The following is a 25,831-nucleotide window of genomic DNA, read 5'->3' as shown; positions in this document are numbered from 1 at the left end:
TTTTATTTCATTACACAATAGTGTAATGGCTATTATAAATCTATTCCAATGAAGCTTAAAGCCAAGCCTTGTAAGGCTCAAACTAATCCACAAATAGTTGCCTACAAGAACAAAGTCCATTAAAACTATAAGATGCTGATGAAAGAAATTGAAGGCAACATAAAACTGATGGAAAGATACACTGTGTTCTTGGACTGGAAGAATCAATATTGTTAAAAGGACCATACTACCCAAGGCAATCTATAGATTCAAAGTAATCCCTATCAAATTACCAGTAGCATTTTCCACAAAACTAGAACAAAAAAATTTTATTTGTATGGAAACACAAAAGACCTCGAATAGCCAAAGCAATCCTGATAGCAGAACGAAACTGAAAGAATCACACTCCCAGACTTCAGACTATACCACAATGTTACAGTAATCAAAAAAGTATGTTACTGGCACAAGAACAGACATATAGATCAATAGAACAGAATAGAAAGCTCAGAAATAAGCTCACGCATTTACGGCCAATTAATTTACAAGAGAGGAGGCAAGAATAAATAATGGAGAACAGTCTCTCCAATAAAGTGGTGCTTGGAAAACTGGACAGCTACATGTAAAAGAATGAAATTAGAACATTCTCTAACATCAGGCACAAAAACAAACTCAAAATGAATAAAGACCTAAATGGAAGACTGGATACTATAAAACTCCTAGAAGAAAACAGGCAGAACACTCTTTGACATATATTGCAGCAATATTTTTTTGGATCTGTCTCCCAGAGTAATGAAATAAAAACAAAAATAAACAAATGGGCCCTATTATAAACTTAAAAGCTTTTACACAACAAAGGAAATCATAAAGAAAATGAAAAGACAATCTTCAGAATGGAAGAAAATATTTGAAACTGATGCAACTGACAAGGGATTAATTTCTAAAATATACAAACAGCTCATACAGCTTAATATCCAAAACACACACAATGTAATCAAAAAATGGACAAAAGACCTAATAGACATTTCTTCAAAGAGATGACATACAGATGCTGCTGCTGCTGCTACTGCTAAGTCACTTCAGTCGTGTCTGACTCTGTGCGAGCCCATGGACCGCAGCCCACCAGGCTCCTCTGTCCATGGGATTCTCCAGGCAAGAGTGCTGGAGTGGGTTGCCATTGCCTCCTCTGACATACATATGACCACATACTAATTATTAGAGAAATGCAAATCAAAACTGCAATGAGGTATCACCTCATACCAATCAGAATGGCCATTATCAAAAAAAATTATAAACAATTAATGCTGGAGAGAATGTGGAGAAAAAGGAATCTTTCTACACTGGTGGGAATGTTAAATTGGTATGGCCACTATGCAGAACTGTATGGTGTTTCCTTAAAAAAAAAACTAGAAATAGAACTACCATATGATCCTGCAATTCCACTCCTAGACATATACCCAGAGAAAATTCTAATTCAAAAAGATACATGCAACCCAGTGTTCACAGCAGCACTATTTATAACAGTCAAGACATGGAAACAACCTAAATGTCCATCAACAGATGAATGGATAAAGAAGATGTGATACATATACACAATGGACTATTACTCAGCCATAAAAAGAATGAAATGATGTCATTTGCAGCAACATGGATGGACCTAGAGATTATCATATTAAGTTGAGATACAGAAAGACAAATGTCACATGATATCACTTATATGTGGAATCCAAAGAAATGACACAAATGAACTTATTTACAGAAACAGACTGACACACATATGAAACAAACATGTTTACCAAAGACAGGGGATGGGGGATAGAGGAGAGAGATAAATTAGGAGCTTGATATCAATATACACACACTGCTGCTGCTGCTACTGCTGCTAAGTTGCTTCGGTTGTGTCCGACTCTGTGCAGCCCCATGAACAGCAGCCCACTAGGCTCCTCTGTCCACAGGATTCTCTAGGCAAGAATACTGGAGTGGGTTGCCATTTCCTTCTCCCGTTCACACACTGCTGTGCATAAAACAGGAAAACAAGAAAGACCTACTGTATAGCACAGGGAACTATATTCAGCATCTTGTAATAACCTCTAATGGAGAAGAATCTGAAAAAGAACATCTGTATACATATATATGTATAACTGAATCACTTTGCTGTACACTTGAAACTAACATAACATTGTAAATTAACTACAGTTTTTTTAAAGCAAAAAAAAAAAAAAAAGAACAAAGTCTAATACTTGGTAGGAAAAAAGTCAAGCACTTAACATTACATTAATAATGTCTAACATCCAACCAAAGATTATTTTTAAGAGTATGAAATTATATTTGGTTACATTTACAAACTTAGTCAAATACCCTGAGATATTCTACTTAGGCATTTCATTTATCTCACACAGGATTCCTAGTACTTAAAGTAATCTTGCTAAATCGAACAAATGTATAAATATGCTGAGTCTTATGTTTTCATAAATATTCATACAATGTATATAAACTTGGTAAGATTTCTATTTGACAATTATAAGGATAAATTAATAACATAATTATAAATTTTAAAATGGAATCAAAAGACTGACATGTTACTGTAATGGCTTAAGAAACAAGTATATTTAAAAATAAGTACTGCTTTCTTTGGAGAAGGAAATGGCAACCCACTCCAGTGTTCTTGCTTGGAGAATCCCAGGGACGGGGGAGCCTGGTGGGCTGCCGTCTATGGGGTCACACAGAATCGGACACGACTGAAGTGACTTAGCAGCAGCAGCAACTGCTTTGTTAGCATAAAATCATTCATACCATAATTTTGATTCTCAAATATTTTTAAACTGAGTTCTAAATCTCCTTAGGGTTAAAAGTTTGCCTACCCATTCTTGAAACAGTTGCATCATCTCAAGACATTTTTGGTAATATCATTCTAGCTGATAAAGCTTTTATTATTATCAGAGATTTTAGCTAAGACATTCCTGGATTTTTCTCAAGGATTCTAATACTTATTTTGTATAGTAGAGACTTCATAACTTAAAGACAGAGCTGATCTCATGGTCAAGGCAATGGCACCGCACTCCAGTACTCTTGCCTGGAAAATCCCATGGATGGAGGAGCCTGGTAGGCTGTAGTCCATGGGGTCGCTAAGAGTTGGACATGACTGAGCGACTTCCCTTTCACTTTTCACTTTCATTGGAGAAGGAAATGGCAACCCACTCCAGTGTTCTTGCCTGGAGAATCCCAGGGATGGGGGAGCCTGGTGGGCTTCTGTCTATGGGGTCGCACAGAGTCGGACACGACTGAAGCGACCTAGCAGCAGTAGCAGCCCTTTTCTGGCATTCTTCAACTGTTATTCATACCCTTATCTTGGATTAAATCTTATATTTTATCATCTTCTTAAGATATTTAAAGATCTCCTCACCTATGATTAAGTGTTTGAATTAGAAATTCACTTTTTTCCAATCAGGTAGGAACAATTACTATAAATATTAAAGTAAAGCCCAAACAAATTTTATACCCATGGTTTTAGCTGGATTTGCCATCACATCTTCAAAATAATTATGCTAACAAAATTCATTAAATATTAAATATTTTCTTCCACTTGAAAGGATATGACTAATGCTACATATAGAGCAATTTTCTCCATAGTTTTTTTAAAGATGAAAAACCTTTATTGGATGCATTCCCAGTTCTCCTTGCTAAGCCATTAGAAGAGATAAATAACATTCAAATTAAGAAGCATTGTTACTTCCTAAAACAACTAAGGTTGCCAACAATCTCTTTATAGACTTAAACAGAAAACTAAAAGCATTAAAACCCACTAACTACAAATGAAAAGAACTATCCTGCTAGGTCAGATCATCTTTGTATCTCATTTTCAGGTCAAGAGAGGAGCACCATGCCAGGGTTTCAATTTATTCTCAATAACAGATCTCTGGAAGGACATCTGAAGTTGAAAAAAACACTCACCATCCTAACCCCAGAATCACTGCCCTGAATTTTCAAAGAGGGGAAAGAATTTTTCAGGAAAGAAATAAAAAATGAGTGAGCAGTTTCTCAAAAAGTTAAAGACCTATCATATGACCTAGAATTTCCACTCCTAGGTATATACCAATAGAACAGCAAACATATGTTCACACAAAAATGTGTACAACAATGTTCAAAGTAGCATTATTCATAATAGCCAAAAAGTGGATGCAGCCCAGATGTTCATCTAATGGTAAATGGATAAACAAAATGTGATATATCCATACAATGGAGTATTATTCAGCCATATTACTAGTCCATATAATGAAATGTTATCTAGTACTACTTGGTATTCAGTACTGCTTCATGATAAAGCATGAACCTTAGAAACATACTAACAGAAGGAAATAGAATATAAAAGGTCACATATTGTATGATTCCATTTTTTGAAATGTCTAGAATAGGCAAATCCATAGAGACTGAAACTATATTAGTGGTTGCCAGTGCTGGGGACGGGTGGGGTGGAATAGGAAGTGACTGCTAAAGGTATTTTTTGGGGGAGGGTGATGAAAATGTTCCAGAATGAGATAATAGGTTTCATAATCTTATAAATATGACAAAACTACTGAATTGTATACTTTTAAAGATGAATTGTATGATATGATTGAATTATATCTCGTTTTTAAAATTCCAACAATGAAAAAAAAAAGCAGGTGAAGGCTATATTCTTTAACAATGTCAATGTTATAAAAGACAAAGAACATACACATAGTCATAGAGGAAGATGGACAGAATAAAAGATAAAGTAACATAGCTAAAGTAGTCCAAATTGCTATAATTCCACTTAACTGTCACACATAATTGCCATCTTTTTTTTTCTGGCCATGTCACAGGACATGTGGGATCTTAGTTCCCCAACCAGGGATCAAACCCGTGCCCCTAGAGTGGAAGCTCAGAGTCTCAACCATTGCACCACCAAGGAAGCCCCAAAATTGCCATCTTTTTTATTCACAGCTTTACTGTTTCTAGAGATTAGCATGTAGATGTCTTTGAGGACAATCATTATTCAGCCTACCATACTACCCATTTATGATATACCCAGAAATCAAGGCAAAATATTATTTTTGAGCAGGATCATTTAGATGTATTTGATTTTGAAAGTTAGACACTTTTAGATTTTGATATTAATGCAGAAGTTCCTGTTTGGCTCTTAATCAGTTTCTCTTGCTGCTTGTGTCATTAGTGAAGTCTCTAAGTCGTGTCTGACTCTTTGCGACCCCATAGACTGTAGCCTACCAGGCTCCTCTGTCCATGGGATTTTCCAGGCAATAGTACTGGAGTGGATTGCCATTTCCTTCTCCAGGGGATCTTCCGAACCCAGGGCTCGAACCTGGGTCTCCTGCATTGTAGACAGATGCTTTACCGTCTCAGCCACCAGTAATTCTTTAATATTATGACATTTGTAAAACACCAAATAAATCCGGATGTCATAATATTAAAGAATTATATTTAGAATAAGGCAAAGGGGGCTCTGCAGATGTGACTAAATCAAGCATTTTGAAATAGGGAGCCCTAATGTAATCACAGGTGTCCTTTAAGGCAGGAAGTAGAGAGGAATTTGACTACAGAAGACACAATGTGACCACAGAAGCAGAGATCAGTAACATGGCTGCAAGCCAAGGAATGTTAGTAGCTACCAGAAGATGGAATATTTAAGGGACAGATTTCCCTTTGAAACTTTCAGAAGGAACAAACCCTGCTGATGCCTTGATTTTAGCCCTGAAAAACAAGTATCTTGAACTTTGGCCACCAGAGCAGTAAGAAAATTAATTTCTATTGTTTTAAGCCACAGGTTGTGGTAATTTGTTACAGCAACAATGGAACTGAACACAGGCCTATAGAAAAAATGTGAAATTTTAAGCCTAAAAAGTATTTGTATACATTAATACTGATCCCATGATAAACTACAGAAAGGTAATGATTAACATAGCTAAAGTAGTCCAAATTGCTATAATTCCATTTAACTGTCACACATAACTGCCATCTTTTTTTTTTTTTTTTCTGGCCATGTCACATGACATGTGGGATCTTAGTTCCCCAACCAGGGATCAAACCTGTGCCCCCTACAGTGGAAGTTCAGAGTCTCAACCATTGCACCACCAAGGAACCCCTAAAATTGCCATCTTTTTTATTCACAGCTTTCATGTTTTATTAGATTGTTGGTAGTGTTTGCTGGGAGAAATATCAGTAACCTCAGATATGCAGATGACACCACCCTTATGGCACAAAGTGAAGAAGAACTAAAGAGCCTCTTGATGAAAGTGAAAGAGGAGAGTGAAAAAGTTGGCTTAAAACTCAACATTCAGAAAACTAAGATCATGGCATCTGGTCCCATCACTGTATGGCAAATAGATGGGGAAACAGTGGAAACAGTGACAGACTTTATTTTCTTGGGCTCCAAAATCACTGCAGATGGTGACTGCAGTCATGAAATTAAAAGACACTTACTCCTTGGAAGAAAAGTTAAGATCAACCTAGACAGCATTTTAAAAAGCAGAAACTTGCCAACAAAGGTCCGTCTAGTCAAAGCTATGGTTCTTCCAGCAGTCATGTATGGATGTGAGAGTTGGATTATAAGGAAAGCTGAGCGCTGAAGAATTAATGCTTTTGAACTGTGGTGTTGGAGAAGACTTTTGAGAGTCCCTCGGACTGCAAGGAGATCCAACCATTCAATCCTAAAGGAGATCAGTCCTGAATATTCATTGGAAGGACTGATGCTGAAGCTGAAACTCCAATACATTGGCCACCTGATGCGAAGAATTGACTCATTTGAAAAGACCCTGATGCTGGGAAAGATTGAAGGCAGGAGGAGAAGGGGACAACAGAGGATGAGATGGTTGGATGGCATTACCGACTCAATGGACATGAGTTTGGGTAAACTCTGGGAGTTGGTGATGGACAGGGATACCTGGCGTGCTGCAGTCCATGGGGTCGCAAAGAGTTGGACACAACTGAGTGACTGAACTGAACTGGTGGTGTTTTGCAACTATTATTACATAGTTTCATTAATGAAATGAAGTTAAATTTACTCAGTCATGTCTGACTCTGCAACCCCATGGACAATACAGTCCATGGAATTCTCCAGGCCAAAATACCGAGTGGGTAGCCTTTCCCTTCTCCAGGGGATCTTTCCAACCCAGGGATCGAACCCAGGTCTCTTGCATTACAGGCGGATTCTTTACCAGCAGAGCCACAAGGGAAGCCCAATTTCATTAACAGCACTCCTTATTTTCACCCTAAATCCTTCCTAAATATGTAGCTGCTATGAGTGACATTTTTATATGTTAGCTGTTTGTGTGTGAATAACAAATAAATGGGCATGGAAAGTTGGAAATAATTTTTAAAATGCCCTTTATAATAGTCATCAGAATTTTCTCACTAAACGGCCCTTATAGGAGTCACTCTAAACTGGGGATGTTCAGGACTAAAGAACTCTGTATAAGAGTGACATGCACAATGATATTAGATTCTACTCACACCACCACATCAAGGCAGTGATACTCTAGAATGTTTTGTAAATACATTACAGGTGGCCTCCCCATTAGTCTCCACAGGACCCAAGTAACAACCTGAGGCTATTACTGTTCTTAGAGCTTATTTCTTCTTAAGCCATCTTTCTAAAGTTAAAATGAGCCAACATTTTGCTGCTCAGATCTTGCCTGAAAAGAGAAAAGCTGATAATTTTTCCAATCAGTATACACATTGTGCATACAAGAATTATATAACCACATAGTTTGGAGAAGGAAATGGCAACCCACTCCAGTGTTCTTGCCTGGAGAATCCCAGGGATGGGTGAGCCTGCTGGGCTGCCGTCTCTGGGGTCACACAGAGTCGGACACGACTGAAGTGACTTAGCAGCAGTAGCAGAAAAAAAGAGTGTTTAAAATCCTTTAAAAATTATGCAGTCAAGAAAAAGAAAAGGCAACAATCATTGTGTACAGCTATTTCTGTTACTGGCCCAACTTTAGACGCTTTTAATAGCTTTTTAAAGGATGAAGTGACTTAGCACACAATAGCTTTTAAAGACTGCTACATATTTTTATACACACTGAAAAGTATTAGCTTCTCAATCATGTCCGACTCTGTGACCTCATGGATTATAGCCTGCCAGGCTCCTCTGTCCATGGGATTCTCCAGGCAAGAATACTGCAGTGGTTTGCCATCCCCTTCTCCAGGGGATCTTTCCAACCCAGGGATCAAACCCATGTCTCTTACATCTCCTGCACTGGCAGACAGGTTCTTTACACTAGTGCCACCTGGGAAGCCCCTGATATATACACTACCAGGTGTAAAATAGATAGCTAGTGGGAAGCTGCTGTATAGCAGAGGGAGCTCAGCTCAGTGCTCTGATGACCTAGAGGAATGGGATGGGGGCTCAAGAGGGACAGGATATACGTTTGTTAGTTGCTCAGTCATGTCCGACTCTTTGCGACCCCATGGAGTGTAGCCCACCAGACTCCTCTGTCCATAGAATTCTCCAGGCAAAATACTTGTATACATAGCCATTCTCTTCTCTAGGAGATCTTCCCAACCCAGGGATTGAACCCATGTCTCCTGCATTGTGGGCAGATTCTTTCCCGTCTGAGTTAAGAGGGAAGACCTGCTATATATACATACAGACACATATAGCTGATCCACTTTGTTGTACAGCACAAACTAACACAACTTTGTAAAGCAATTATATCCCAATAAAAAAGGTTACTATATGTTTAAACATTACTGTATGAATAAATAAATGCCTTTATATTTTCTCTGCAAGTCAAATCTAAGCATATCATAATCTAGAGCTTAGATTACACTGTACTTTCTGCTAAGGCAGTATACGCTTCCAATAACTTCCGTATACTATGTCTTCTCTAAAAGGATCATTTTTTTTTTCATTACAATCTATTATGTTATGGGGTAGGTACTGTGGCAAAGTCATTCAGAGGGATATCTGTCCTCCGTTTTCCATATATAACACCACTTCCTTAATAATTTCTACACACATTAACTGGATAGCTTTCAAAAAGAATAAAGCATGTGATGAAGTGCTATTTATTTAACACTCATTATGTATACAATATATGGGGTCTACAAAACAAATACATAAAATAAAGACAGTTTTGTCCTTCCTTTATACCTTTATAAGGGAAGACACATTTACTTTAAAAGCTATAATGACTGGCCAAGTGTAAAGAATGTCTTAAGAGAAATGTCAATAACATGCTATAGGAATTCAGGGGAGAAAAGTTTACCTAAGATTAGGGAAATCTATTAATTTAGTACTGCAAAATGACGATTCTGATTGACCTTCAGGGAGAGGAGGGGGATAACATAAGAAAGAAACGACAAAAAACACCAGCATGTATGAGAATCAGTAAATGTTGGAGTTTGGCTGGAATATAAGAAAGGGAGGGGCGGCTGGGAGCTTGAGAAGGTTAAGTCTCCAAGAGGCCTGAACACCAGGCTTAAACTCCAACTCTGTTCACTAAGCAATGGAGGCTTCCCCAGGGCTGTGACAAAATAAACTCAGGAAGAGTAAACAAAGCTTAGTTTCTTTTGTCTTGTTTGTTTTGGAGGACTGGATAGGCGGGAAGGGGGGAAATTTCATATTTACTTCAGGCATCAGAAATCAGCACATTTTATTGGGAGCGAAAGAAAGGTTGCGCATTGAATGACTGTGGAGTGAGTCTTCGTACACATGCCAAAGCCCACAGACCACCAGGGGAGCTAGTCAAAGTCATTTCCGAATATCCAAAACTCTTAAGTGGGGAGTCAAGTGAGACTTCTCGGTGTTCGGTTCTTTCATAGCCACACAATTCACGGCCTCTATTTACAACCAAAGCCTATGGTTGCCATGAAACCCTCTTTTTATCTCTGAAGACTGCTAAGTGTTTCCAATATATAATAGTTCAGGAATTAAACCTTTGTTTCCTAGAGGTAGGCATCCCACTCGGCAACATGAGGGGATCTTGGAATTTTTTAAAATTAATTTATTTTAATTGGATGCTAATCACTTTACAATATTGTGGTGGTTTTTGCCATACACTGACATGAATCAGCCATGGGTGTACATGTGTCCCCACTGTCTGTGCCCATTTCTAACCTCTGTTCAGAACACCCTCAGTACTAGGATTCCAACTGCTGGTGCTACGAGGCCCCCTAGTGCTCATAATGCAAACAGTGACTTCAGAAACACCTTCAAATTAACCAGAATCAATCAGCAGCCCATTAAAACCATATCATTTTAAGGAATCAAAATGATACTGACGAAGCATAAAAGATTCTGTTTTAATGAATTCATCTTGAATAATGATGCGTCAACTTTCAGAACACAGGCCTAGAAAAGTCTAAGCAATATTTGATAATAAAACTATTTTTCACAAAATTATGATCTATACTATTATCATTATATTTCACTTTTTATTTCCTGACTTAAACACTATTGTATCATCTATAACACTCAAGATACTAAAATTTTTAGAGAATAACACACTTTTATTAAGTCTTTTGTAAGGAGAGTTTACCACTTATATAATTTTTAGAAATAAATTTAAAAAGTGAGATTTTCCTCATATGAAATATCATAATATTTAGTCTGTCTCATTATAATAACTGTCACAGTTATAGTAACATTCTTCAATGGCTTTAACTGGGGAGACACCCTGGTATTTAGCAGGCAGCTGAGAAATGTGTTACAAATTACTTCACAGTAATTTGAATACTCAAGGGTACAAATACTATACCTTTATCTGTTATGGGAACAAGATCTTATATTTGGGTCCTTGATCATTTATTGTCTTCTACCTTACAACACGTAGACACATCTTATCTTCCAAAAGAGAATTTTCCTTGAATATATACATCGTCTTAATGAGTACTGCTTTTTATATCACTCATTAAATAATGTAAGGTAATTTTATATACTAAATGAAGCTTCTCTTGATATCCCCAAAGGTAGCAGAAAATCACTGCCTTGGTTAGGTTAAAGCTCTTTCTTTAGTTCAAAAACATTTATCTGAGATTCTGACTTCTTCAAACCAAATGTACTTTTAGACTTATTCTAAAGTATACCATAAATCTGTCTAGAATCCATGAAAATATATGAGGATATGTGAATATATGTTTGCTTCTGGTTTGGCTGATAAACTACCTTTCTCTCTTTTTGTATTACTGTGGTTTTATATTTTCTTTAAATTTTTTTAAAAATTTGGCATCTAAAAAAACGAAACTACAATCAACTTTTAGCACTAAATGTATGTTCACAAATCATATACATTTACATTGACAATAGTTCCGGAGTATAAATTTGCATTAAAACAATTCATTAGATTCTATAAATACCCAATAACTATTATCAGGAATTGCATATATAACTTCAAATACCCACAACACTCAGGCTAATTTTCATGGTGATTTTTCAGCTGCTATTATTAATTGCCACACTGGTTTCTGATATGGGGGGAAATCACTAAATTTCAAGCACAACCTTATGCTCTGAGACAACAGTGCAACATGTTTCAGAATCCTGTGGGTTGATGCCTCAGCGCTACACATTCAGAGGAGAGAATTCAAAGACTATGACAGACTTGCATTCAACCTTCACATAACCTCTATGACACTCAGTTTTCTCATCTGAAATCAGAGATGATATTCCTTATCTTTTAGAGTGTTAGATTCTTTATGAAGAGAAGAAGTATGTGATAACCTCAACATATAGTAGGTGTACAGCAAGTAGCAGTGATTGTTCTAATCAGCCTCAACCACAGTTCCAACACAGATGAAGGCCACTGTGAGTCATGATATTGCTGCAACAATATTTATTTAAAGAGACTCTGAATAACGCATTATATTTAATTTCAGGTCAACTTACCAAGACAGGAGTACAAACCCTGACTTATCCAAGCTAATATGGCAAGAGTTATAAGGTCACCAAAACTAGCAGCAATGGGTGTAGCAACATTATCAGGGTTTATACCGGTCTTCTTTGAGCCAACGATAACCCCAACCATTATTATTCCTAGGGGAAAAAAAAAAGTTAATTACTTTTTGTGCTATGGTTTAAAGAAAATCCATTCCCCTAAACACTGAAGTACACACACTAGACAAACAGCGCATCAGTTCCCGTTAGGCTGCTTAGATAAGCTGACTAAAGCAAACAAAACATTTTACTTGAATGTTTTGGTAAAGTGTCTTTCAACAAATTCCAAGTAGGGATCACAAAAGATGTGAGAAGTTCAGTGTTGCATTTAGAGACCTGAAAGGCTACTGTAAAATAACATTAAAGTTTCCAATTTAGTAACATGCATGTCTTGGATGTAATGTATTCATGTGTACAAAGCCAAAGATTTTATTTTAACCCTCAAATAAAGTATGAAAATGTCAAAGAAAGGTGAGTTATATTTACACATATAGCAACTGAGAAGGAGGCCAACAAAACCAGATTTGTTTACACAGAGGTAGCCAGAAATGCTTGCCCCATTTTTTATTAAAAAGTGTTGAAGTATTAGGAAGAGAAGAGTAATTAAATTTTGAACACTGGAGGTCAGAATACAAGAAGCAGTGTTTGTACAGGATATTCTTAAACCCCAAAGTTTCTGTCTATAAACCTACAACAACAGAAGATGAAAATGTGACTGGGTTCTTGTACATTTAAATCCTCATATTCTCGAATATAGAAATGGGAGAAAAATGGTAACATCATATCTACACCATACTGGACAGATTTTCTCATGCCAACATTTTAAGAGGATGCAGTACAGAGAAAATTTAAGATTAGTTAATTTACATGCTAAGCATAAATTAAATCCTTGCTTAAGGTCACACAGCTTGTAACAGTGTTTTTCCTACTACCCGTAAGGCCCAAATTATTAAAAGTATAAATTTTGTCTTGGTTCAATGCCTCACATCTTATATTCTGGAGGCTTTTTCAATCTATGGACCTACCTTTCCCATAATATCATTGTAAATAGGAAAAAAAAAACATAGCAGGGAAACATTTAAATGTATATTACAATAATTATATAAGATGTAATCATATAATTTTTTTTTTCAAAATTAGTACATTTAAAAATCAATGTGGAAAGTTCTCCTATGACAGAATGCTATTTAACTTTTCAGCTGAAAACAAGTTATTTTGCCATCATGGACCAGTGAAAAGAGTTGGGAGTCAAGAAACAGGTTTTAAATCTGATTTTTATGTTCATAATCTTATGAAATTATATAAGCCTACTTACCTAAGTCAGTTTTCTCACCTACAAAAGGTGGTTCAATACCATCTGCTCTACATATATAAAGGTCAAGTTACTAAAAAATTGGAATATACATTATTCAAAATAAAGGTGTAGACATATATTTTTTAAATCTGAATTTTAAAGTTTTAAAAATCCCAGGCAATACAGATACTTGTTAGTCTGAAATTTTTCAAACAATTCTTTCTAAATGAAACTAGAGAGAAAACAGAAGCAATTGAGTCTAAAGTAATAGTGTTAATGCTTTAACACTTTTTCTTACTGGAAATCAATTTTCCAATAGCATAACTTCACTCTGCTTTACCCGTGTTAACATCAGTCAATTCCAGTAATTCTATATAAAGACAAGATACTACCCTTGGTATAATTTGAGTACTAAAACAAAATGCTTGAAAATATTTTTGTAGTCAGGTCTTAATTTTAATAAGAGCTTCTAAATTATTAGAAAAGAAAGAAAGTGAAGTCGCTCAGTTGTGTCTGACTCTTTCCAACCCCATGGACTGTAGCCTGCCAGGCTCCTCCACCCACAGTATTTTCTAGGCAAGAATACTGCAGAGGGTTGCCATTTCCTTCTCCAGGGGAATCTTCCCAACCCAGGGATCGAACCCGGGTCTCCTGCATTGCACGCAGACTCTTTACAGTCTGAGCCACCAAATTATCAGAATCTAGCCCCAAAAGTTACCTTCATTGTATGAGATCACCTGATATGAGAGTATTCCATTTTTAACCTTGCTGGTGATATAAAATGAGAAGATGGCAATTATAAATAAAAATTAACAAGTCTTTATGATTATGATTCCATAATCTAGTTCTCTAGTGTGAAGTTCATATAAATAAATCAATATAAAAATGGTATCCCAACTAAAAAACCTTCTGGCTATTTAACATTCTATAGCCAACAATATGCTATGTTAAGCATATGGTTATACTTCTACTGCCACAGACAGTAAAGGAATTTTTTCTGAAATCTGAAACTTCAAAAAATTTTAACGGAGGGACAGCTTTTGAAATCTAGAATTCCTGGAATACTTGTTACTCAAATGACAAGCTAGCAAATCTTCTGCATGATTTCCAGAAAGGAGCTTCTCAATTAATTTAACTTACAGAGACAAATAAAATCTCTAGGCTGTTTTCCTGGTCTTGTTTGGGAGCTGTACCAGGGGACCTAAAGCCTGGACACAACCTTAGGAAGATTGCTCTGTATGCTAAGGTTTACATGTGATACATATAAATATATCTGAAATAAGCTATTTGAAAAGTTGTAGATAACTTTTCTCTGTTTTTTTAAAATAATGAAAAAATATCAGTTAAGTAAAAATAGCTAACATGGAAAATGAATAATTAGAAAGTAGAGATTGCAGAGTAGACACTGAAATTTACTTACCCTGCAGGAGCGATGCAATGAAGGCGGTTGCTACACTGCTAGAGCACAGAAGTATGGAATGATCAAGATAGTATTTTCCCTCTGGAATCCAACCCAATATAATTGCTGCCACAGCTGCTAGGAAGCCAACTACTGTTGCTTGAACCTTAAAAAAATATTTAATAAAACCCAACTGAATTATTCATTGAGAAAACACATTTTTTTATTTGATGATGTCAATAGGCATATAAGGAGTCAAAAGAAAGTATTATATATGGTAACTAAGTTGCCTTACCTTTTGAAGAGGCTACTACATTTTAGTTTTACTATTCCCTAAGCTAGTGGGTTCTCAAAATGTCCTGATCTGGTAGCAGTAGGTATGGAATGGGGTTTAGGAATGTATTTTTAACAAGCATCTTAAGTGACTTTGGTGGTGAAATCCATAGATCATCTAAGAAAATACCAACCTTAAGACTGAAAAGTACCCAATCCACGTAGCTTAAGTCTGACTCTTGAGGCAGTATTGGCAGGAGACTGAATTCTATAATCAAATGATAAGGGTTTCATTCCTAGCTATACACTTAATCTGTGGTAAGTTATTCAACAAGCATTAATTTAGGGTCTACTATATACAAGGTGCTATGCCTGGTGTTAGGCTACAGCAGTGGTCAAAACAAATTTATTCCCTGCTCTCATAGAGCTCCTGGTCAATGGGAGAGGCAGACATTAAAAAATAACCTCACAAACAGCTATTAAAAACTTCAGCTCCGAATCTGAAAAATGGTAATATTGAACATGGAAGGGTTATTTTGTATTTAAATGAATTACATGAATATATAAAGTACTTTCCACAGTGAAAGTGGAAAGCACAAAGCAACCCTCAAAAAAAAAAAAAAAAAAGCAACTAAAAAAAGTCACACTGTGAACTCTTAGAATCACATTAGACGAATGCTAGAACCAAAAGAAACCCTAAAGGCACCTCTAGTTCACTTATTCTTTTTGTGTTTGTGTCATGGACTCCTTTGACAATCTGGTGAAAGTTTTATAGATTCTTCTCTTCACGAAAACACCATGCAGTCAAAATTTTGAGCAGAATTTCTGTGTGCTCAGAGACTCTCTGAAGCTAATCCATGTACTGAAATCCAGGGCTCCAGATGAAAAACCCAAGTATTCTGATTTTGTCATAGAGTAAATTAATGGAAAAGCCAGGCTAGCAAGTTCAGATAGTCTGGATTCTAGCCCCAGATCTTTCATTGCAGCAGATTTAGTGCGGAGCTACAAGCATCACTATGCTAGTACCAGTTGTTAAGATACTTCGGCATTCTGATCCTGGTTCAATTCAGTTCAGTTGCTCAGTCATATCCAACTCTTTGTGACCCCATGAACTGCAGCACAGCAGGCCTCCCTGTCCATCTCCAACTCCCAGAGTCCACCCAAACCCATGTCCATTGAGTCGGTGATGCCATCCAACCATCTCATCCTCTGTCGTCCCCTTCTCCTCCTGCCCTCAATCTTTCCCAGCATCAGGGTCTTTTCAAATGAGTCAGTTCTTCCCATCAGGTGGCCAAAGTATTGGAGTTTCAGCTCCAACATCAGTCCTTCCAATGAACACCCAGGACTGATCTGCTTTAGGATGGACTGGCTGGACCTCCTTGCAGTCCAAGGGACTCTCAAGAGTCTTCTCCAACACCACAGTTCAAAAGCATCAATTCTTCAATGCTCAGCTTTCTTTTTAGTCCAACCCTCATATTCATACATGACTACTGGAAAAACCATAGTCTTGACTAGACAGACCTTTGTGGACAAAGAAATGTCTGATCCTGGTTCAGTTCAGTTCAGTTCAGTTGCTCAGTCATGTCCGACTCTTCGCGACCCCATGAATTGCAGCACGCCAGGCCTCCCTGTCCATCACCAACTCCCGGAGTTCACTCAGACTCACGTCCATCGAGTCAGTGATGCCATCCAGCCATCTCATCCTCCGTCGTCCCCTTCTCGTCCTGCCCCCAATCCCTCCCAGCATCAGAGTCTTCTCCAATGAGTCAAGCTTCTCATGAGGTGGCCAAAGTACTGGAGTTTCAGCTTTAGCATCATTCCTTCTAAAGAAATCCCAGGGCTGATCTCCTTCAGAATGGACTGGTTGGATCTCCTTGCAGTCCAAGGGACTCTCAAGACTCTCCAACACCACAGTTCAAAAGCACCAATTCTTCAGTGCTCAGCCTTCTTCACAGTCCAACTCTCACATCCATACATGACCATTGGAAAAACCATAGCCTTGATTAGAGGGACCTTTGTTGACAAAGTAATGTCTCTGCTTTTTAATATGCTATCTAGGTTGGTCATAACTTTCCTTCCAGGGAGTAAGCGTCTTTTAATTTCATGGCTGCAGTCACCATCTGCAGTGATTTTGGAGCCTGTTTTCCCATCTATTTGCCATACAGTGATGGGACCAGATGCCATGATCTTCGTTTTCTGAATGTTGAGCTTTAAGCCAACTTTTTCACTCTCCACTTTCACCTTCATCAAGAGGCTTTTTAGTTTCTCTTCACTTTCTGCCATAAGGGTGGTGTCATCTGCATATCTGAGGTGATTGATATTTCTCCCGGCAATCTTGATTCCAGCTTGTGTTTCTTCCAGTCCAGTGTTTCTCATGATGTACTCTGCATATAAGTTAAATAAGCAGGGTGACAATATGGAGCCTTGACGTACTCCTTTTCCTATTTGGAACCAGTTTGTTGTTCCATGTACAGTTCTAACTGTTGCTTCCTGACCTGCAGTCCTGATCCTGGTTAGTAAATAATATATGTAAAAGCAATAAAATTAATAATTTAAATTCTAATACTGTGACTCCAAGGTTTTTCTTGTAAATAAAATGCAGAGTTTTTGTTTCTTGGAAATGAAATACAGAACTAGGGAGCCTATGGAAGACATTGTAACACACACACAGCTGAGATAAAGAAGTCCTATTGTGTAAACCTGCAAAGGAAAGACCCAATTGTACCCAAGAGAAGAGCAAACTCCAGGTTAAGGAGGAGCTGTGGAGGTTAACAGGAGGCATGGGCCTAAATAGACGTGAACACATGATACATCTATCCTGGCGAGGGAATGACTCTTCAATGAGATTGGGAACTCTAGGGTTCCCCCCCAAAAAATAAATAAATACCTACTTATTTGACAATTTATGGACAGGTTGAGATGGCCACTGTGTACAATTGTGAAGAAATTCTATGATGGTCATCTGCTTGGGATCCCATTTAATAGTCAGAAGAACACGAACGCCAGCTAATGCCAGCATGAGGTGCCTCTGTCCTTCTCATCTCTCCCCACCCATCCCCTCCACAGCCAGCCTCAAGTCAGAGGAGCTCTGCCAGCCCGCCCTACTCCCCCAGCCAGCCGTCTACTCCCTCACAAGCTGGAGCAGATAAAGCTTCAGAGATGGCACCAATGTCACCCCCACCTGACCTTATTTTCTTCTCCCCTCTGCTTTTGTCTACAGGTAACTAGGCTCCAACCAGTTGCTGCCTCACTGGCTTATACCAACTGGGTCCTGATGAGCCCGTGTGGGGTTCCCCGTTTCTCATGCATCCTTGGTGGAGTGAGACCCAGACACAGACTTCAGGCTGTGGCACTATTATGATAGGATCAGTGAAACCCCAGCCATCTCTAGCTCTCATCCTGACCAACAGTTATGGAAAGAGAGGATGGCAGGGGAAGGGCGGAGACTAAGAGTGAAAGGCAAAGTTAAAAGCGGAGATGGGGACTTCCCTGGTGGTCCAGTGGTTAAGAATCCGCCTGCCAATGCAGGGGACAGGGGCTCCATCCCTGGTCTGGGAAGGTCCCACATGCTGACGAGCGACTAAGCCCATGAGTCACGACTACTGACGTCTGCACACCTAGAGCCTGTGCTCTGCAACAAGAGAAGCCACTGCAATGCAAAGCCCGCGTACCGCAACTAGAGAGGAGCCCCTACTTGCTGTAAATAAAGAAAGCCCACACAGCAATGAGGACCCAGCACAGCCATAAATAAATAAAAATCTTTTAAAAAGGATGAGCGCTTCTTAAGAAAATAAAACAAAAGCAGAGGTGGAAAATTATTAGAATAATTTATAGTCTAACTCATATTACTCAGTAAGAGTTTACAGTATTTAAAGAATAAAATAGGATATATTTTCAAATTTTCATTTATTAGTTTATAAGTAGCCTACTGGTTGTTGGATATACTGCTTATTACTCCAGTATAGATTCCTACAGTTTCAAGCTGAAAAGGATCTTGGGTATCCCTAGTGCAACACTATGGAAATGAAGAGGAAAATGAAACATAGAAGAAAGGCTAAATTAACAAACATTATATAGCTGGTGATTGCTAGAGCTGAGACTAGATTTCAAATTTTGTTTCTAAGCCTGTGATCTTAGAAACACAGATACCTTTTAAAAGCCTATATCCCAAAACTGCCTTTCTTTCTTTGTCTTTGAACATAACATGAAATTTCTTTTCTGCAACCACGTTCTCAACATTACGTCTGAGTTGACCTAACATTAAAATTAGTTGAGCCAGACTTCTCCAATGGTCTAGTGGTTAAAACTCTGTACTTCCAATGCAGGGGGCACAGGTTTGATCCCTAGCAGGGGAACTAAGAACCCACATGCTGCACAGCGCAGCCAAATTAAAAAAAAAAAATTTTTTTTAATTAGCGAGCACTTCATAAACTCAGATTTGCTAAAGAGGTGCTGGGAGCTGCAGTCTTGTGTCTTGGGGATAGCAGCAGGTAGTGGGAGAGAAAGAGATATTCCCCTGAGATTAGAAAGACCTGTAGATGATCTATATATAATTGACAATTTAATGTGCTCATTTGTATTAACACTGATAATATTAACAAATTAAGGAAAATTCAGCTTACACATCCTATCATATAAAAATGAGTGAAGTTTAATTAGAAGATTTACTTTTAAAAAGTCAAAGAAAAATAGCATCTAAGCAATGAAGTGCTACATATTTATTTGTACACATATTAACTCAAATTCTGGCTCTATTACATATGGGAGAAAATATTTTTTATATTTACTCTATATTTTGTATGTTATACATTTTCCATATTTAGAAAAATATGATGTTTCTAGAAAAAGAAAACTTTCAGAAGTTATCCATTTATTCTATCATTTGTTCATAAATATATGTGTGTGTATACCCATATACATATCACTTACCTGTTTTAAAGCCAAGTTGCCAATTATTAGGTTCCACTTTTCAATGGGTGAATCCATCTTCCCAATGTTTACCTGTTAAAATGAATATTTTCATGTATCACTGAGTAAGCTATATGTCCTCTATTCTGCTTAAATAGCATATTAAGTATTAAAGCCAAAAACAATCCTTTAGTATATTTGATGAGCTTATACTGCATATTAACTATAGTTCTACATTCACTACAAGTCTTGCATCTCATATTTAGCTTGCCTGAGATGTTTAGAAAAAAAATTTTTTTAACTTAACTACTAGCTCAAAAGAACCAGTGGACTAGTTAGTATTGTCCACCTGCCCTCCGTTATTTTACAACTAACATCAAGCATCATCCTAATATGTTAAATTTTGTCTACTGAGACCCAACATAAATAATTACATAATTTTGAGATGCTAGCATTTAATTCCACATCATAAAACTTATGCACTGACCAAAAAACCAGATGTAAATAAATAATTCATATTACATAATTTATATCTGAGTCATAACTAAGTCAAAATTATCAATAAAAAATTTATATTGTTCACATATGAATGTTGATAATGTATCTCACTATTAAAATGTATATATCTGTTGGCTAAATGGAAGAATATTCTTCAAAAATTAATATTTTATTCACACATTCAACTGCTCTGTAAGCTAAATCATACTTTTCAACAACTTAGGATTCAAAAAACATATATCCAAACCTGATAGTTTTTCTAATGCAGTCATTTGGAAAGCAATAAGCAATCATTACTAAAATTCACTGAGCCAAGTTTCAATTATTCATTATATGGTTGGTTATTGAAGACAGATGAATGGGTAAAGTAACAGATACATAAGGGTAATTATTTATGGGTAGTTAACCATGGACAAACCATAGGTTAGCTCACTGGTTTCAAACCAACAGGTTAAGTGCCACATCAACATTCCCTGTTTCAATCTGGAAAACAGATTCTGTTCTCTAACTTCACTCTTGACTGTTGTCTCACAGTATCAAGCAAATGCACATATTAAGATTTTTCAGTGTTTTAGAATAATTATTCTTGCTCTCTTTACTTGTATTATTTGCTTCCTAAGCCCAGAAGTCTGAATTATTCATAAAACTTGTGTTTGTAGCTCTGAGTCTCTGCTCTAGTGAATAAAGTATAAGTGAAGTGAAAGTGAAGTCGCTCCGTCGTGTCCGACTCTTTGCGACCCCATGGACTGTAGCCCACCAGATTCCTCTGTCCATGGGATTTTCCAGGCAAGAGTACTGGAGTGGGTTGCCATTGCCTTCTCCTTTATAAAGTATAAGCCATGTTTAAAGAGTGGCTTATACTTTAAACACTAAACCTATGTTTAAACACTAAACCTAGCTCAGGTTTAGTGTTTAAGAAACAGGTATAAGGGAAACTCATGTTATTTGTAATAACTTTTAGAAAGATGTCTACAGGCATAGGAATCAATCTAAAATGATTCCATGAAAAAGTACAAGATGTCAAGACTTCAGAACCCCTTGATGATCAATGGAGACACATTCATTACAGTCTAGGAAAACAAAATAAGTAAACAAATAAGAAAAACTGGTTTGAGAAGCTTCATTTGTATTCTTTGCTTCCCCTCAATGGGTCTTACAGATACTAACAAGAGTATTAGAGTGATCAATGTTAACAAAAAACTTGTAAGGAAAGTCTAGCTATTACTTTCTACAAGGTAAATTTTAAAAGGAGTTAAGAAATATTTAGATGGTTATTTAAAATGGGAGAAATAAAATGGATATTTATGTGATGAAAACAAGATTTGATATTATTACACTGTGCTGTGCTGTGCTCAGTCCCTTCAGTCATATATGACTCTTGGTGATCCTATGGATTGTAGCCCACCAGGCTCCTCTGTCCATGGGACTTTTCAGGCCAGAATACTGGAGTGGATGGCCATGCTCTGCTCCAGGGGATCTTCCCAACCCAGGGATCGAACCCACGTCTTCCTGCATCTCCTGCATTGCAGGTAGATTCTTTACTGCTGAGCCACTGGAGAAGCCCCTTATTATACTACCCTCAGGTTAAATGGGCCAAAAGGGACCCCTCCCTCTAATATTAAAAGCCAAACAAGTCTTTTCTATACCCCAGTTTTAAAATATATATATTTAAGGGGCTAGAAAAATTTACCCTGAGATATATAATACTAGCAATTATTTGCGGCAACAGTTAGGCCAAAGAGCGTGACCTCCTTGGCTTAACCCCACTCTGGGGATTCCAGAACTCTTAAGTAGGTAAAATGGACAAGAAACAAAAGAAAAACTTTTAAACTCCTCCTCTAAGATCAAAGATTGTTGACTGGATCCCAGTGAAAACTAAAGTTAAGGGTGGACTTCCCAGGTGGCGATAGTGATATAATCCACTTGCCAATACAATAAGAGACTTGATCCTTGGGATGGGAAGATACTCTGGAGTAGGAAATGGCACCCTACTCCAGTATTCTTCCATACACAGAGGAGCCTGGTGGGCTACAGTCCATGTAGCTGCTAAGACATGACTGAGCAACTGAGCACAGGAAAAGATCAGGAGGTGAGAGTTCTCACACTGGTCAGAATGGCCATCACTAAAAAGTCAACCAATAACAAATGCTGGAGAGGGTGTGGAGAAAAGGGAACCCTCTTACACTGTTGGTAAGAATGTAAGTTGGTACAGTCACTATGGAGAATAGGATGGAGGTACCTCAAAAAACTAAATATGATTACCATATGATCTAGCAATCCCATTCCTGAGCATATATCCAGGAAAAATTATAATTTGAAAAGATACATGCACCATTATGTTTATAGCAGCACTATTTACAATAGCCAAGACAGGAAAACAATCTAAATATATGTCTATTGACAGTTGAATGGATAAAGATCTAACCGAACACTACTTAGCCATGAAAAAGAATGAACTAATGCCATCTGCAGCAACATGGATGCAACTAGAGATTATCCTAAGTGAAGTAAGTCAGACAGAGATAGATAAATACTATAATATCACTTATATGTTGAATCTAAAATATAATAGAAATGAACATATCTACGAAACAGAGACTCATAGACCTAGAAAACAGACTTGCAGTTGCCAAGGGGAAAGGAGTACAGGGTGGGGGATGGATTTGGAGATTGGAACTAATAGGTACAAACTATTACATACAGAATGGATAAACAACGAGAACTATATTCAATATCCTATAATAAGCCATAATGGAAGAGAATATGAATAAACAATGAGAAAAATTATGATTCTATTTATATGAAATTCTAAAAAAGTAACTGAAAGAGCAGAGATTACTTGAGGTCAGAGGGATTACCTGGCAGCTGAATTAACAGCAAAAGTGCATCAGGGTGAGAAAAATGTTCTGTACCTTGTTGATGGTGATAGATACACATTTAATATATTTGTCAAACTCATCAAATTATACAGTTAATATGTACATATATTATTAAATGTAAACTATACTTCAATGAATTTAACTTTTATAAAGATAATTTCATACAACAGCAATTGCTTTTATGCTCTTCAATAACATTTATATTCCCACTACCTGGTTTGGTCAAGTATTAAAACTTTTACCATATGTAGTATACGAATATATCACACATATGTTTAACAAAAAAGATCTTAATGACTCAGATAACCACGATGGTGTGATCACTCACCTAGAGTCAGACATCCTAGAATGTGAAGTCAAGTGGGCATTAGGAAGCATCACTATGAGCAAAGCTACTGGAGGTGATGGAATTCCAGCTGAGTTATTTCAAATCCTAAAAGATGATGCTGTGAAAGTGTTGCACTCAATATACCAGCAAATTTGGAAAACTCAGCAGTGGCCACAGGACTGGAAAAGGTCAGCTTTCATTCCAATCCCAAAGAAAGGCAATGCCAAAGAATGTTCAAACCACACAACTGCACTCATTTCACGTGCTAGCAAAGTAATGCTCAAAATTCTCCAAGCCAGGAGTCAATAGTAGGTGAACCAAGAACTTCCAGATATTCAAGCTGGATTTAGAAAAGGCACAGGAACCAGAGCTCAAATTGCCAACATCTGTTGGATCATGGAAATAGCAAGAGAATTCCAGAAAAATAGCGACTTCTGCCTCATTGACTACACTAAAGCCTTTGACTATGTGGAGCACAAACTGTGGAAAACTGTGGAAAATTCTTAAAGAGACAGGAATACCAGACCATCTCACCTGCCTCCTGAGAAACCTGCATTAAGGTCAAGAAGGAACAATTAGAAATTGACATGAAACAATGGACTGCTTCCAAACTGGGAAAGGAGTATATCAAGGCTGTATATTGTCACCCTGCTTAATTAACTTATATGGAGAATACATTATGCGGAATGCCAGGCTGGATGAAGCACAAGCTGGAACCAAGATTGCTGGGAGAAATATCAATAACTTCAGATATGCTGAAGACCCCATACTAATGGCAGAAAGCAAAGAGGAACTAAAGAGCCTCTTGATGAAGGTGAAAGAGGAGAGTGAAAAAGCTGGTTTGAAACTCAACATTCCAAAAAACAAAGATCATGGCATCTGGTCTCATCATCCCATGGCAAATAGATGGGGAAACAATGAAAACAGTGACAGATTTTATTTCTTGGGCTCCAAAATCACTGCAGATGGTGACTGCAGCCATGAAATTAAAAGACGCTTGCTCCTTGGAAGAAAAGCTATGACAAACCTAGACAGCATATTAAAAAGCAGGGATATTACTTTGCCAAGAAAGGTCTGTCTAGTCAAAGCTATGGTTTTCCCAGTAGTCATGTATGGATGTGAGTTGCATCACAAAGAAGGCTGAGCACCAAAGAATTGATGCTTCTGAACTGTGGTGTTAGAGAAGACTCTTGAGAATCCTGTGGACTGTAAGATCAAACCAGTCAATCCTAAAGGAAATCAACGTTGAATATTCATTGGAAGGACTGATGCTGAAGCTGAAACTCCAATACTTTGGCCACCTGATGCAAAGAACTGACTCACTGGAAAAGACCCTGATGCTGGGAAAGATTGAAGGCGGGAGAGAAGGGGATGACAGAGGACGAGATGGATGGATGGCCTCATCGACTTAAGGGACATGAGTTTGAGCAAGCTCTGGGAGATGGTGAAGGACAGGGAAGCCTGGCATGCTTCAGTTCACGGGGTCGCAAAGAGTCAGACATGACTGAGCAACTGAACAACAATGACAACAACAATGTTCAACATCATTATACAGTCAGATATCCAAGACTCAATTTATGATGTCTTCAACCTTTTCCTCTTATTTTTTCCGACTGAATAATTTCTACTGATTTATCTTCAAGTTCATGAATTCTTTCTTCTGCTCTCACCAATCTGATACATTCACTCATTAAGACACATTTGTTTAATTCTTTGAACATTTTTTCCTTTACTTCTTTGAACACATTTATATTAGCTGCTTTGGAAGATTTTGTTAAACTCGACATCTGGGCCCACTTTGAGTCACTTCCTGTTGACTGAATATGAATCACACTTTTGGGTTTGGTTTCTTTCCACTAGTGATTTCAGTCAAAAACTAGACATTATAATAATGTGTTATAATAACTCTGGATAATGTTATGTTCTGCTGAGGGTAACTGGATTTTCCTTCTAATAGGCAGTTAATTGGTCTAGACTCAAACTGCAAACCACTGTCTCTCCCACAAGGTGCAGCAGTTCATATCTCTGCTTGGTTCTTCCAGCTACCAAATACTGCTTTTCAGCTCAGCTTTTGGGGAGGATCTCTCCTCACCTATGTAGTTTAATGGTCAGCCAAAGATTTGGACAGAATTAATGCTCAGATTTTGGGGCTTATCCTCTTTGCAGTTCTCTTGCTGCTGGGATTTCCCCATAAATTTCTACCTGCTCTGTCAGCTTCAAGCTCTGTTATCTGATAATTCATGCCACCAAAACTTCAATTTTCTGCCACTATGGGTATGCATAATAACAGAAGGCACTTAGTCAAAAAACGCAAAAACTCAAATTGTAGCCAGTGTATTTGTCTTTCAAGTATAGGATGCTTCAC

The 25,831-nt window shown here is 37.5% G+C and overlaps 1 protein-coding gene across 5 annotated transcripts in view; it reads right to left on the bottom strand.

The window, feature by feature from the left end:
* SLC41A2 (solute carrier family 41 member 2) overlaps positions 1 to 25,831 on the bottom strand; it is a 142,870-nt gene that overhangs the window by 45,795 nt on the left and 71,244 nt on the right. For all 5 annotated transcript variants that reach the window (XM_070370235.1, XM_070370232.1, XM_070370231.1 and 2 more), the window contains exons 4-6: positions 19,783 to 19,854; positions 14,602 to 14,746; positions 11,840 to 11,986 (exon numbers count right to left, since the gene is read on the bottom strand). In XM_070370235.1, coding sequence (XP_070226336.1) covers positions 11,840 to 11,986; positions 14,602 to 14,746; positions 19,783 to 19,854 — 364 coding nt within the window. The remainder of the gene's footprint in view (positions 1 to 11,839; positions 11,987 to 14,601; positions 14,747 to 19,782; positions 19,855 to 25,831) is intronic.

Source organism: Bos mutus, chromosome 5 (assembly GCF_027580195.1).
Source record: "Bos mutus isolate GX-2022 chromosome 5, NWIPB_WYAK_1.1, whole genome shotgun sequence".
In the NCBI taxonomy this organism is placed as follows: Eukaryota; Metazoa; Chordata; class Mammalia; order Artiodactyla; family Bovidae; genus Bos; species Bos mutus.
Note: the sequence above shows the minus strand (reverse complement) of the source record. Positions and strands in the feature narration are given on the sequence as shown.